The sequence below is a fragment of the Leptidea sinapis genome, chromosome 45, assembly GCF_905404315.1.
Source record: "Leptidea sinapis chromosome 45, ilLepSina1.1, whole genome shotgun sequence".
Classification (NCBI taxonomy): domain Eukaryota; kingdom Metazoa; phylum Arthropoda; class Insecta; order Lepidoptera; family Pieridae; genus Leptidea; species Leptidea sinapis.
The window spans coordinates 4627462-4643772 of record NC_066309.1 but is presented as its reverse complement, the minus strand read 5'-3'; the positions used below and the strand labels follow the sequence as shown (position 1 = coordinate 4643772).

Sequence of the window (16311 nt, the reverse complement as noted above, 5' to 3'; positions counted from 1 at the left end):
AAAATAAACGCATCTCTAGAGTCCATAGATGATATTGAATTGGTAGGCAACGGCTGTGACTTGCGGATGTTGAGCCCGGACCATACGCCAATGAGACTATATTAAAAAAAAAACACTTTAAATTACACAGCTCAAGATCAGCGCTGATGCTTATTATAACTATATCTTGTGAGGTTATTTGTCAGCCCAACAATTAATAGATTAAAACAATAACGGCTTTACAAATAAACTTGGTATAAAGTTATACCTGAGAATAAACCGAGAATATGCAAAATATTAGTTTTATTCGGACGTATAACGTTTCCCGCGTTTATTTGAAAGGCTGGTTGACATTCGAAAAACTTAGAATTTTTATTGTATTGCATATTTTTGGTTTATTCTCAGGTTTAAATTTATACTAAGTTTATTTCTAACAGTTTTGTCCCAAATTTTTGATTTGGTCAATATTAATAGTTGAATTTTTCATAGATGCAGATTTTTTGCAAGTTTTAATGAAATTTTTGACGACCTTAAAAATCATCTAAGCTAATCATTAACTAGATATGAATTATTGAAATAATAGCATACTTAAAACAATAATCAAATTGGAGGAGTTTTATGATGTTTATTTAATTGTTTTACGCATTTCATTGTATGTTCTTTCAAAAGTTTAATTGAAATCAGACAAAATTAATGTGTACCCTATTTGTTACAATGAAACTACAGTATCATATTGTGATTCTCGAATAATCGGCGACTCGATTGACAGTGGCACGTTAATGTAGTTTGAGTTGAATTGTACTTTATATAGTTGGATGTGACCAAAAACGTATTGGAATAAAAGATTTAGAATTTTATGATGCATTTTATTTTCTCCTTAACAAACAAAACAATCTGTAGACGTCGTAAGGTGCCAATATAATAAGATCTCTAGTGATTTTTTACTGCGGTAAGGCACCGTAACACATATCTATATATATAAAAATGAATTGCTGTTCGTTAGTCTCGCTAAAACTCGAGAACGGCTGGACCGATTTGGCTAATTTTGGTCTTGAATTATTTGTGGAAGTCCAGAGAAGGTTTAAAAGGTGAATAAATAGGAAAATGCTGCTAAATTAAATAATGACAACAAATTTGTTTTTCCTTTGATGTGTCCATACATAATTTCTATGAGAAAATTTATTGACGCACGGTTTGACAGTTCTGCTGTGAAACAATTTCATTACGACAGCAGGGTGCATATTTTACGAAGTAATTTTTGATGTTATGATATATTATTGACAAATTCATATACATTATTTTATTTATTATATATAGAACAACGTCTGTCGGGTCAGCTAGTTAAGAATAAATTTTATCTTTCGCAACTTCTATGTACAGACTTTACCTATGTGAAATGTCAGGCTAACATAAGCAAAGTTTAAGCTTCACGTAGATACAGGCGAAATAAAGAGTCCCAGGAGGGGGTGAATTGATTTTAATCTGTGGTATCAAGGCTCAATCTCTACATTTACACTAATTCTACAATCTTTTACCAGTAGGAGGCTCCTTTGCACAGGATACCGGCTAGATTGTGGGTACTACAATGGCGCCTCTTTCTGCCGTGAAGCAGTAATGTGTAAACATTGAAAGTGAATTTACTGGGAAAATGAGACTTAACATATTACTTGTCAAGGTGACGAGTGCAATTGTAGTGCCGCTCAGAATTTTTGTGTTTTTCAAGTATGCCCTTTTAGTCTACACAATCCCGAAACAATTTGAGTTGGCCCAAATACTTCTCGATAACGACAGAATTTATTGGGGAATAAATATTCCGCAGATAACTCGTTTTGAAGGTTATTTTGGTTGCTGTGATGATGAGATAAATATTCGGGCTGTTTTTCGTGACTTCTGTGTTGACTTACAAACTGGGCGATAGTTTTATGGTAAGTAGTCTGTATAAACAGGCGGTGGGGAGTACTTTGGCGGTAGCAAGACGTCCTTCTGAAGAAGTCCCGTCGGTCTAGCTTTTGATGGCGGAGGCGGTTGTTTCCACCTGAAAAAAACATTCATTTAAACTCTTAACCTTCCTACTGGCAATATATTACTAAACTATTAAACTCGAAGACATATCTAATCTATCTTATATCTACGAGCAATTCTTGTTCTTCTTATATATACATATATAATCTGAAACTCGGAAACGGGTCCAACGATTTTAATGAAATTAAGTATACATGCATTAATGTATGTGGATGATGCAGCTACTGTACTCAATAACTTTTGTATTCATTTACATTTACTTTTTTGACTTTCTCGTGTAAGACATTGACTATTTGACGTTTGAGTGTGTTTGTTGCATCATTTTACATATTATATTGTAATTGAAATGATTTGTAAATCGATGTAAATGTAAATCTTGCTATAAAAGAGTGGCAATGAGTTTCTTGCTACTTCTTCTCATTAGCTCAACCCTTTACGAAGTAGCGGTAGATTCAATAAGATTTTTTTTTTTTTTTGACATTCATAAGTGTCATTTCCGTGACCTACGTGAATAAACTGATTTTGATTTGATTTGATATTATTATAATAAATATACAAGGGTATAATAGCTCAGGTGATTAGGTGATCCGGAAAGCAGAAGACCCAGGTTCGAACCAGATGTCCTATTAGTTTTTTTTGTTCAAGTTTTTTTACTTTCTTAAAAATCCGAGCAAGGCTCGGTCACCGCCGCCCACAATCTCTTGTAACACCAGAGGAATCACAGGAGCGTTGCCGGCCTTTAAGGAAGGTGTACGCGCTTTTTTTGAAGGTACCCATGTCGTATCGTCCCGGAAACACCGCACAAGGAAGTTCATTCCACAGCTTTGTAGTACGTGGAAGAAAGCTCCTTGTAAACCGCAGTGTGGAGGACCGCCACACATCCAGATGGTGAGGATGATATCCTAACTTAATTACTTACTTACCTAAATTCCTACAATAACTTATCAATTAAAAAAAAACGAGTATTGCTTTTGAAGCTCTCATCTGACTGTAGACATTAAAGTCTTACCATGGAACTAAGCTGAGGTTGTGCGGTGGCTTTGGTTTCATTATTCGTTCATTTCGTTCCTGCTTCAATAAGTCAGCGTCGCGCACTGCAGCGCAGAATGCTCTCAGCGTAAAATAATAAACCAACTCAACACCCGATAGCAGTGAAAAGCCCAGAAACAGTCCCGCTATTCCACCAAATGACACTAAAATTGCATATATTTTTTATGTAAGTAATTATATTTTATTCTCTATATTATAAGAATATAATATTCCATAGTAACGTTTCCAGTCCATCGAGCAATGATGTAGTTTGACATTAAATAGCTTCATATGTTGCCGATAACATTTATTAAATAATATATGGACACATTTTTACACAAATTATCTTCCCCAAACTAGCCTGTACTATGGGTACAAGACAAAGATATATTTAATATAATATACTTACTTAAACATCCATGACTCGGAAACAAACATTCATATTCATCATATAAATGATTGCACCGGGATTCGAACCCGGGACCTCTAGCTTAGTTAGTAGTCAGGGTCACTAACCATTCGGCTATATGGGTCGTCAAATCAAATTTTATATCTCGATAAAGTCGCCTTTTATCATAAAATTACTTGGAATATCATTTTTTCTTAACGTTAAGTAAAGAAAAATTGATATTCACCGCTTCACTCTGCACATCAATGAATTTCTGTAATGAAACTCTGCAGTTGCAGCGACTACGGCTTCCACATCTTCGAATATTTTTCGTTAGAAATAATTCTTCAAACTTGGGAATATATAGAAATAATTGAGGGCTAGGTCGAATTATCGCCATAGCAATTCAAGATGCTGAGATCCTTTGGAATTGTCAACCGGGACCTTATCTTGATGGATCAAGAAAGTTTTTTTATAGTTTGCCTCGCCATTTCTCATAAATTTCGAAACGCATTTTTTGTACTTGTTCTACATATACAGAACTGACCGCACCGAGGCACGCCACAAGATGGACCGATGATCTCGTCAAGATCGCCGAAATACGTTGGATGCGCAGGACCGATCGTCGTGCAGATCTTTAATGGAGGCATTTGTCCACCAGTTGATCCCTTCCGGCTGATACGATGATGATGATACAGAGCCAGAAACAGTAGCGCCATGGTCAAGATATTCAATAATGACCACCCCTTTACCATCCCAATCAATAGAGCCCCTAATCTTTCCAGCTGAACGACTCGCCTTAAGTTTTTAAGTGGTCCAACCAATGATGATCTCTTACAGGACTTAAGACTGTAGTTTTGTTTCTGGATCAGGGGTGGGACAGACGCCTTAAAGTGACGTTTTCAGAAGACTGTAGTGCCATCTGTTAGTTGGCCCAAAAACGAAAGCTTTGTCAGCTGTCACTCGCTTTGAAACCTTTCAACTTTTCTTTATTTGTGTCACTGCCCACTGGTCATAAAATGGCGGCTACTTCTTGCGTTTGCGCATGTATGTGGCTCTCGTCTTCCATTTTGCATATTAACACTACTAAATCTAACCTTTTAAATAACTACTAACTTTTTTTAAATAACTAACTCCACGCGCAATTTCAACATGGTAAAAAATTGCAAAACCTACATTAAAAAGTAGAGTTACTTAATTAATTGCGTCACAACATTAAAAATGAATTCTATAATTTCGAGCTTACATATAGTTATTTTCGGGGCCATCTCCAGATGGCGCTAGTTTTCAAATAGATAGCTCATAATGCGTAGAGAGGGCTCTCTTTTCCCTATATATTATTATACTCTTTGTTCTGGATAATGATCCACAGACCACAGAGCCACGTTTCATCCATTGTTTATGGTTTTATATCGAGCTAAAAATATTCAGGATCATGTTGTAAAAGTTCCAAAGAAGCTCTAGAAATGTTCACACACATAAGGTTCTGTGCATCATTATAGGCATTAACTTTTTTTACCAGAGCGCGGTAACTTTATCCCTTAGCGTTTAAAATTCCATGCATACTATCAGTCGAAATCTTTGTCTCTTTGGCTACGCAACGTACGTGACTCAACGATATGCTAAAACATTTTTTACCTTCTGTTCGGTCACCAACCATTGTTGGACGACCCAAGCGAGGATCATCTTTGGTCCTTTTTTTTTATTAAACTAAGGGACAAGACGAGCAGGACGTTCAGCTGATGGTATAGGTAATTGATACGCCCTGCCCATTCCCCCAAAAATTCTGAGCGGCACTACAACTGCGCTCGTCACCTTGAGACAAGATATTAAGTCTCATTTGCCCAGCAATTTCACTAGGTACGACGCCCTTTAGACCGAAACACAGTAATGCTTACACATTACTGCTTCACGGCAGAAATAGGCGCCGTTGTGGTACCCATAATCTAGCCGGCATCCTGTGCAAAAAGTGCTTAAATTCGGCACACCCACGTATAAAAAAAAGTAAATTAATTACAATAGGTAGGTACTATAATAATTTACTTACCTAGTAAGTCCACCCAACCAAATAAAACCTCACGCTTGTAACGTACCATCGGCCATGATACGAATTCTGTTTCCAATGAGTTTGTAGCAGATGGGCCTTTATTGGCACTGAAACATTTATAATGTTAATTTTAACATATACTGGACGACCAGAAGTTCAAATATTCAGTATGACAATAAAGATCTGATACAAGGCTGCTTTACTATTTATATTACCTACAACTGTTGACTTTATGAGTGTTTTTAGATGTAATTTAGATACATAATAGCTTTAAGGGTAAATGTATACACTTTTATAATAAAGTCCCAGCCACTGTTCAGGCATTATCGATGAATAAATTTAAATGTTTTATTAAAAAATGGCTCTGTCGTAAATCGTATTACACCACTGCTGAATATCTAAGTAATCGGACATCCTGGCACTAGATTATGATTATTTTATAGCGATAGAAATGACTGTACAATATTGTATATTTTTATTGAAAACAGCGCAAAAAAAAGAATGCTGGGAGAGCTTCTTGCGTCGCTTCTTCTCTCTCAGAGCCGAAGCGGTAGTAGTAGAATTCTAAAGGAATCAATTTTGAGAAAATCAATGCTTTTTAATATGTTTTTGTCTTATTTTATCTATACGAATATATAAAGCTGCAGTGTTTGTTTGTTTGTTTGAACGCGCTAATCTCTGGTACTACTGGTCCGATTTGAATGATTCTTTCAGTGTTGGGTAGTCCATTTATCGAGGAAGGCTATAGGCTTTGTTTTTTTTTCAAAATTAGGGATCCGTAATAAAATTGCTATTTTGTAACACAAGGTGTAAAATCGAAAACCTATTTTTGCGTGCGCTGCAAAAACTATTGACAATAGAACAAAATGATGTACAGGCTATAATATAGGCAATATTTTATTACTTATAAAACTATCGCGTGAATTATACTTTATATGGCAAAACAACGTTTGCCGGGTCAGCTAGTCTATAAATAAATTTCAATGTTTTATTAAAAAATGGCTCTTTCGTAAATCCTATAACTCAACTGCTGAATATCTAAGTAATCGGACATCCTGGCACTAGATTATGATTATTTTATAGCGATATAAATGACTGTACAATATTGTATATTTTTATTGAAAACAGCGCAAAAAAAAGAATGCTGGGAGAGCTTCTTGCGTCGCTTCTTCTCTCTCAGAGCGCCATTTGTTTCCGAAGCGGTAGTAGTAGAATTCTAAAGGACCCAATTTTGAGAAAATAAATGCCTTTTAATATGTTTTTGTCTTATTTTATTTATTATAAATGTGAATGTAAGTTTGTTTATAACGCTTTTACGCCGGAGCTACTGAACCGATTTTGATGAAATTTGTTACAGCGATAGACTAGAGCTTGGGAAAGGCTACATTTATTCCATAAAAATCTATGGTTCCCGCGGGATTTGTGAAAAATTTAAATTCACGTCGATGACCTATAACTATACCAATAGTAGGTTTAGTTTGCCAAAGCAATCTTCCTCGAAATAAGATCCATATAATATGTTGGGAACGAGAGCGAAAATGGGAACCGGAACTGGAATAGGACATGAAATCTTCATTACCAAACCTGCTTATTATTTTTAAAGATCTACGCGAACGAAGTCGCGGGCATCAGCTAGTAAAATTATAAAATCTAATAACATACTCAATTTCAGTAAGTTTTTCCACTTCATAAACGGTATGCGTGCATCCCAGTTCACAGTTGCAGTGAGTTACGTCGTTTATTTCTGCTGTGTATTTGGCAATGCATTCCAACTCTCTCAGCGTGCAGTAATTGTAACCTTCTGAAAAACAAAAAATTGGCAGTTGTAGAGACTAAGGGCCGATAAAAGTAAAAAATTAAGAGCTAGGGACCTCTAGCTCTTAATTTTTTCGCTCGTTTTAACGTTCGAATCCCGGTAGGTGCAAACATTTATATGATGAATATGGACGTTTGTTTCCATATCATCGATATTTATATTATGTAAAAGTATGTATATAAATATACGTATATCGTTGTCTTGAAATCATGGCATGGGCACAGTAGTGGTCAAAATAGGATTTAAAATCACTTATTGAACGTCAAAAACTACCACCCATTCAAAAGAGACTGCCTCAGACCCGAGAAGAATGGGCGCAAGAAACTCAGCGGGCTTTTTTTTTTTAAATATAAAATATGGATTACAATGTGATATCGTACAATAAACACTAATAATTAAAGGGCCTGAGGGTGTTCGCTTCATTTCCAGTCCGTGGTGTCATTAAGAAAATCTTTTATGCTATAGTAACCTTTCCCACACAAACGTTTTTTAACAATTCTTTTAAATTTCGTAACAGATTTGTTTTGTACATTTTCTGGGATCATATTGTAGAAGCATGTACATCGCCCAACAAAAGACTTACTAACTCGACCCAACCGAGTAGTATGCATAACAAGTTTATGTTTGTTCCTCGTGTTAACATTATGAATGTCACAGTTTCTAGAAAATTCCTCAATGTGCTTATAAACATACAGAACATTATCAAAAATTTATTGAGAAGCAACAGTCAAAATGTTTATTTCTTGAAATTTTTCTCTTAATGATTCTTTAGGACCTAGGTTATAAATCGCGCGAATAGCCCTCTTCTGCAGCACAAAGATGGTATTAATATCGGCCGCACTGACCCATAACAATATATGTACGGCGATGTCTAGTTTGGGGCAAAATAATTTGTTTAAAAGTGTGTCAATATAATTATTAATTACATTACAAATTTTACTTTTGAAAAAAGAAAACAATATAATATATCTAAGATTTCTTTTTTCATATAAAGTAGAAACATTCAAAACTTATGTCTTTTTTTACAAAAAGAAATCAATCAGAACTCACCAAAAATTGCAATACAGTATATATTAATATCATTAGATAAATCGTCATTAAAAATTTATAGGTATATTAGATAAGAGTGCTCGGTCGGAACCCGAGATGCGAGGGTTCGAGCCCTGCATCGTCCATGAACTTTGGTACAAATCAAATTACATGATTTATATATTTAGCTAGAGTATCTTGCTATTAGCCAATGAACGACAATAGGCTAGGCTTATTGCTTTAGTGTGAATGGCAAACTACAGAAACAGTTCTCCGCTAGTTTTCTCGACCTATAAATAATAGATAAATGATGATTTACTTATAGATGGATAGAAATGTGGAACACATTTGCAGTAAGATCTACTTCGTTGCATCCGACATTGGCGCATGCACGCCGTGTACGTGTAAGTTGTAGAAGTTTCTAGACGTTGTTCGTCAGGGAACACACATCGCCGCTGCCGCACTGACAGCTGTCTCGCATCTTCTGTTGTGTATGTGTGTTTCACAGAGAAGGACACCTTCTCAACACGCCTGTCCCACGAGTGTTGGACGGTCTGTTCTAAGCCAGCCATTTCTTCCGTGGAATGAATGTATATCTATAAGAACAGAAATATATTTTATCCACTACGAATAAAATATTATAAAATATATGAGAACATGCATGGCAATAAATAAAGGAGAACTTATATATCTGCAAGCACACCTTTGCACCAATTTAGGGACAAAAATTTACAGACATTTAATTAAAATTTGTGTTATTCGTTCATTTAGCAACCCACTACCTACAACCTACTGGCCAAATAACGATTTATTGAAGTGAAATCTTCTTTAGCCGCATCGGGCACTTTTTGGTAGGGGACAATCTTAAGCCGAGATAAATAAATATTTTAAAAAATAATAGAAATTATTTATAGTAAATACTTTTCGGATGGCTGAATCTCGTGAGTTCGCGTCTGGACTGAGATCGTCATTGTCACTAAACATTCACAGGATACAGAGATAATAAAATAAGATAAGAGTACACATCACTGCACTGGATCCCCGATACTTCGACATTGCATTGTACGCGGTCAAATGGATCGAGCTGATACTGGGGTGCGCCAGACCAGATACGTAGCTTACGTATCTGGTCTGCAATATTTAAATTGCAAGTCTATGGTGGTCACAGGTGAATGTTTCATTATTTCACTGTTAGATAACTACAGATTATTTGTTGCAGCATATTATTTATATTCATGCATCATTGCTGACGCGATAAAATATTCAAGTTACCAGTGGGAGGCACCCATGCACAGGTTGCCGGCTAGATTATGGGTACCACAACAGCGCCTAATTCTGCCGTGAAGCAGTAATATGTAAGGATTACTGTGTTTCGGTCTGAAGAGCGCTGTAGCTAGTGAAATTACTGGGAAAATGAGACTTAACATCTTATGTCTCAAGGTGACCAGCGCAATTGTAGTGCCGCTCAGAATTTTTGGGTTTATCAAGAATCCTGAGCGGCACTGCGTTGTAATGCGCACGGCGTATCGATTACCATCAGTTAAACGTCCTGCTCGTCTCGTCCCTTATTGTCATAAAAAAGTCAATTTTATTATTAACTACATAAATTGTTAATATAAATTACTCATACGTCAATAGTTGTGTCGTTACGAAACGAATTAAACAAAAATGACCACTTCGCGTCAGTTTCGTGAATGAATGCTTCATTGAATTGATCCGTTTGAGTTTGCCTGGAAATAGTAAAATTTGTATTAATTTCGTGAGCAATAAAAATTCCACTGTCAAAACATTGATATAATATACAATATTCAGTATATGAATTACCAGGGCCATGATATTTCAGCATGTTTCGAATTAAAAGCATAACAGAATCCCATCTCAGTAAAGACTGGCGCGAGCAAATCACAACATTCTTCAGAATCTCCTTTCCATTCGCAATCGAAAAATAGATTCTCACAATGACGAACAATCTAGAATAACAAATAGTTATTTATGCAAGTCTTGTGTAATAAGGGGTATTAAAACAAAATGTGGGATTGATAGGTGATAATAGTATCACATGAGTATTTAATACCTAATTATCAACAGTTGCATACAAGACTTTATCTACACCCATAATATGAATCCTCTATAAAAGATTCTGAAACAGTTAGCTTACATGCTACCTTAAAAAGCAACATTAAACAAGCCAGTCCTAGTAACCATAATATCATCCAAAAGAGTGTTATTATGAAATCGGATGATATAATGTTGTACTGAATTTCATTACAACACTCGTTTGGATGATGTAATTAAGTTGTAAGTTTGTAAGGTTGTTAGGACATTGGATGTTTTAATGTTGGCAATAAGCTAACTGTTTCAGAATCTTTAATGGACAATTTTAAGCATGGGTGTAGATAAAGATTATTTAAACAGTAGATAAAACGAATAGAGTAGAGTTGAGTTTCTTGTATGTTCTTCTCACAAGCTATACTTTTTCCGAACATATGGTAAATTCAGTAATTTAAAAGAAATATTTATAGTGACGATAGAAAACCGCTTAGTTTAAGCCTACATTAAAAAAAAAATATTTGAATTTGACTTTAAAACTGAACAATAATAAATGTTGGCAGAATAGTATATGAATACAAATTTATAAATTATTCACTAAAAAAACCCCATTTGTCGAACTTTTCTGTTAATGTCCCATGTAGTATCGTAACACTGGGTCTCGAAATTATGAGCGATTGCAAAGTCAGTAGTCAGCTACAAGATAAAAGCTGCGAAGGAAATGGAGACCATCAAGAGAATAGGACAATATTTCAAGCCGGCCCACATTTTAGTATTCTATATCTACTCCGACCACATATAATGGGGTAGTTCCTTTCATAATCCTTTATTTACGGTGTGTGTGGATGATGCAGATACTGTATTCAATAACTTTTATTTTGTATTAATGTACACTTACTTTTTTGACCTACTCGTGTAAGGCATTGACTTCACTTTACATTTTATATTGAAATGATTTGTAAAACGATAAAAATGTAAATTTTGATTTAAAAGAGTGCCGATGAGATTCCTGCTACTTCTTCTCATTAGTTCAACCCCCTACGAAGTAGTGGTAGCTTCAATAAGTAAAAAAAAAATTGACATTCATAAGTGTAATTTCCGTGACCTAAATGAATAAAATGATTTTATATGATTTGATATCTCTGGTCTGTTGTAACAAGAACAATCCATTCAAGCGCATACAACGCAGAGCTGCTTAAATCGTCGAGGATCTAGAACTGCCCCGCTCGATCGCTTCATGGTCTCTCTTCTACGGTCCGCGTAAATCTTGGTATGTTTGTTCAACTCGCCACAACCTGAGAGTTGAACATACATACAAAGCATACCATGATGTACAGATCATGCGACATGCGGACGGTTGGCTTAGGGTAGTTTTCCTGTTACGCAGAATTTCATCCGCGTGCGGACCACCCGTATCATATCATTTTATACGTGTGTTTCCTATCTCGCGTGCTGGGGGCCTATCGATATTATCGAATATCGTGGCATTATTTGTGTTGGTCGGATTGGTTGCAGGTGGGATTGTCTTGACAGGCACGCATTGTCTTGCGTGTGGCCAGGAATGTTCAGAGTAAACGCATGCGGACTAGCTCCGCAAGCGGATCCGCGTGACAGGAAAACCGCCCTTATTTGGTAGAGCGCTGGGATGAATACGAAATCCGCATAATACATCAATTTTAGTACAATATTTTGTATAAGATGATATGTTTCTGTAGCCCAGTGATCTCAGTAGCTACATCGCTCTCATAATATAAATACAAATTGTGCTTACAGCCTACTGGATGGCGGCGGAATGAGGTGCCACTCGTACCTATCTTTTTTTTTTAAATAAGGGACGAGACGAGCAGGACGTTCAGCTGATGGTAACTGATACCCATTACAATGCATGCCGCTCAGGATTCTTGAAAACCCCAAAAATTCTGAGCGGCACTACAATTGCGCTCGTCACCTTGAGACATAAGGTGTTAAGTCTCATTTGCCCAGAAATTTCACTAGCTACGACGCCCTTCAGACCGAAACACAGTAATGTTTACACATTACTGCTTCACGGCAGAAATAGGCGCCGTTGTGGCCAGCATTTTATCTAGCCAGCATTCTGTGCAAAGAAGCCTGATTATACTTATGTGTTTTCGGTTTTATGTCCAAAAGAATAGGTAATAGTGAAAGATAGAAATTTTAATTTATACTCACACTGAAAACGGCCTCCTTAGGATTAAAAAGAGCACCCTTACTGCCAACTAGATTGACATCCGAAACAAATTCCGACCCCCGCGCAGCAATCGACTCATAACTGAGAGTGGAAAGCCATCGTAGAAACTCTTCAGCTTTTTCCGGTGGATTTGAATCCCATACTCTTAAAAAAATATAAAATATATGATGAATTTTTCATGATAACGTGTAAAATTATAACTGTAGGTTTTACTACGATTGTCGTACGAGTTCATTACTTCAATCAAGTTTGTGTTGTTTACTGCAAAACGTTTCGTACCTTCTTCGAGTGTCTGATAATAATATTTAGAGCATTATCATTCATAAAATATTATGTTAATTCAACTATAATCATATTTATGTAGTCAATTTATAAATAAAGTCGATATTTGAAACATTCAAACAGATTCTTATGGAGGCTTTGCAGTAGCTTCCGTAGGTATAGATACTATAGCAAAAGTCTTGTACCTGCTGGTGAATACTTCATAGGACTTTATAAGTTATCTAATAAGTATTAATAAATTTAAAACATATTGTATGAATTGGAATTATCAATTCAAGTTTTATCAAGAACATTAGAAGATAGAAGCAATTCAAATTCAAATATTTTTATTCAAAATAGGATTCAAAATCATTTATTGAACGTCAAAAACTACCACCCATTCAAAAGAGACTGCCGCAGACCTGAGAAGAATGGGCGCAAGAAACTCAGCGGGCTTTTTTTAAATATATAAATATGGATTACAATGTAATATCGTACAATAAACATTTATAATTAAACAGCCTGAGGGTTTATTCCCTGTCTGAAGTGCCATTAAGAAAATCGTTTATGCTATATTAACCTTTCCCACAAAAACGTTTTTTAACAATTCTTCTAAATTTCTTAACAGATTTGTTTTGTACCTTTTCTGGGATCATATTGTAGAAGCATGTACATCGGCAAAAGACTTACTAACTCGACCCAACCGAGTAGTAGGCGTAACAAGTTTATGTTTGTTCCTCGAATACGAATACAAACGCTTTCAAATTAAGCAGTAATTATTGGAGAATTAATAATTATTAATAGAAGAAATATGCAAAGGTTTATTGTACCTTTGTGAATCTTTTGTGTTTTAAACAAAAAAATATTTGTGTCAGTAGGTATTCGGGATTTGAGTATATATTTGAATTTAGAAAAGAGTTTGCTCTTAATTTTATCTGTATACTTGGTAGGTTTCCTGATAAACGAAGACTCTATAATTAATTTTATAACGCCATCCAGTGAATCATTGAAACATTCTTGCTTTCAGATGTCAAACTTGGGTTTGTACCTGTGATATGTACCCATTATTTAAAAATTCCGTGGTGAAGATAGCATTAATAATATATATAGTATTACATACTATATATATATATATATATTTATATATATAGTATGTAATGTATTATTATATTATATATATAGGAGGAAAAACGAGCGTACGGGTCACCTGGTCTTAAGTGATCACCGCCGCCCACATTCTCTTGCAACATCAGAGGAATCACAGGAGCGTTGCCAGCCTTTAAGGAAGGTGTACGCGCTTTTTTGAAGCTACTCATGTCGTAACGTCCCGAAAACACCGCACAAGGAAGCTCATTCCACAGCTTTGTAGTACGTGGAAGAAAACTCCTTGAAAACCGCACTGTGGAGGACCGCCTCACATCCAGATGGTGGGGATGATATCCTAACTTGTGGCGTGTCGTGCGAAGGTAGAATTAGGTGGAAGAAATCAGGTTAAATAGCTCTTCGGAGATTTAGCTGGCCTTTGTTTGAGGCTCTTCGACGCCTATACCACTGATCGTATCGACATGAAACTACCACCATTCAATGCGACATTACACCTAGATGGCTTATAGCTACTTTATTTTTTTATTTTTTGTCCTTTTAAAATTCGTCTACTGAAATATAAAAATAAACCGACTTATCAATGAATTCTTGTAACAGCTCATCATCCACTGGGTTTCTGTCACAAATAGTTACCGCCGGAAATGGAACATCCCAATTGTGAAAATCTGTATCGAGACCTGAAAGCGAACATAAATTCTTACGCTGTCATTACATATACGGGAGGCAATTTATAAAACAATAAAAGTAACACAAATATACCTGTTATAGTCGGATTTGTCTGGAACTTCTCCCATAAAGTCACAATAATGATGCACGTTGCTACGGCCCCAATGGCAATAAAACTGAACCACATAAATCTAGAACATCAATTGAGTAAATTTTCAACGACCAACAAAACTTATTATCAACTTAAGCTAGGATTGGATGTCAATTTACTGAGTTGTTAGGAAATAGTGTAATGCGTTTCAATCTTTTAGAGTGCCAATGTCGTTTGTAGCACGAAGTATGTTCGTTAAGAGATTATATCTTATATCTTTAAACGAGCAATTCTTGTATATAAATATAATTTCAATCTCGGAAACGGCTCCAACGATTTTCATAAAATTTAGTATATAGGGGATTTCGGGGGCGATAAATCGATCTAGCTAGGTTTCAATTTTAAAAAATTTAGTTTTATCCGTGTTTTAATGAGAAACCGCTACAATAACATTAGAATACAAAGGTAAATTTCGCCACTATATACAAGACTAATAGCTCAGATGGGACATTGGGTGGGGAAAGCAGAAGACCTCGGTTCGAATCCAGATATTCTATTATATTTTTTGGTTCAATTTTTGTACATTTTTTAGAATCCGAGCAAGGCTCGGTCGTCCGGATATGTCAAATTTAAATAAGACAATATTTGAAGGTAACGGATTCCCAAATTCGACTCGATTTGGACGCAATGTAGAACGCAATTCCAATATTGTACTTGGTATTCAGACAGAGATTAAGTGAAGGCAATGTAAGTTTGGGAAGTTTTTACACCTAAAAATGAACAGTGTGAAGCTGACATTAAGGCAGAGTGAAATTAGACAACCAAGTGCACGGAGCCTAGCACTCGTTTCGCGCATCCAGTATCGTTTTTCGTGAAGCAGTAATGTGTGTGTTTCGGTCTGAAGGGACGCCCTTTAAATTTCTTGAACTTTTGACGGAAATCGAACCAAATGATTTCAAAAAAAATTCATCCTGTGTTATTGCACCAATGGACTCAGTTGCTGATAAGGTTCAGTCTTTGCAATTAAATGTATTAATAAAAATAAGGGAGGCTCCTTTGCACAGGATGCCGGCTAGATTATGGGTACCACAACGGCGTCTATTTCTGTCGTAAAGCAGTAATGTGTAAGTGTAACTAGTGAAATTACTGGGCAAATGAACCCATGTCGATATGGAAAATTTATGGGTAAGTCCACGAAGCCTACCAGTGGGAGGCTCCTTTGCACAGGTTGCCGGCTAGATTATGGATACCACAACGGCGCCTATTTCTACTGTGAAGCACTAATGTGTAAACGTTACTGTGTTTTGGTCCGCAAGGCGCTGTAGCTAGTGAAATTACTGGGCAAATGAGACTTAACATCTTATGTATCAAGGTGACGAGCGCAATTGTAGTGCCGCTTAGAATTTTTGGGGTTTTTCAAGAATCCTGAGCGGCACTACATTGTAATGGGCAGGGCGCATCAATTACCATCAGCTGAACGTCCTGCTCGTCTCGTCCCTTATTTTTTCATAGCCTATATGGTTATCTACGCTAGTGAGTGCTGGATGAAGAAGAAAATGGCAACATAAACGTAGTAGAAATGAGAGCTGTGTGATGAATTTTTGATAAATAACAAGTGAAA

At 36.0% G+C, this 16311-nt stretch overlaps 1 protein-coding gene across 1 annotated transcript; it reads right to left on the bottom strand.

Moving 5' to 3' along the window:
* Nucleotides 1–1899: 1899 nt before the first annotated feature.
* LOC126977354 (sodium channel protein Nach-like) lies at nt 1900–14817 on the bottom strand. Its single transcript, XM_050826122.1, has 10 exons — nt 14693–14817; nt 14508–14610; nt 12550–12712; nt 10135–10280; nt 9941–10040; nt 8630–8906; nt 7128–7266; nt 5466–5572; nt 3011–3194; nt 1900–2014 (listed from the first exon to the last, which is right to left on the bottom strand). The coding sequence occupies exons 1-10, from the start codon at nt 14784–14786 to the stop codon at nt 1900–1902; spliced, it is 1428 nt and encodes a 475-aa protein (XP_050682079.1). The 5' UTR covers nt 14787–14817.
* Nucleotides 14818–16311: the final 1494 nt, after the last annotated feature.

Excerpts from the sequence above, each read along its gene's own strand:
- LOC126977354 (XM_050826122.1), bottom strand. The coding sequence starts at position 14,786 with ATGTGGTTCAGTTTTATTGCCATTGGGGCCGTAGCAACGTGCATCATT. Across the intron at positions 14,611-14,692 it reads GACAAATCCGACTATAACAG|GTCTCGATACAGATTTTCAC; the intron begins GTATATTTGTGT and ends GTTCGCTTTCAG. Across the intron at positions 5,573-7,127 it reads GAAAAACTTACTGAAATTGA|TGCCAATAAAGGCCCATCTG; the intron begins GTATGTTATTAG and ends TAAATGTTTCAG.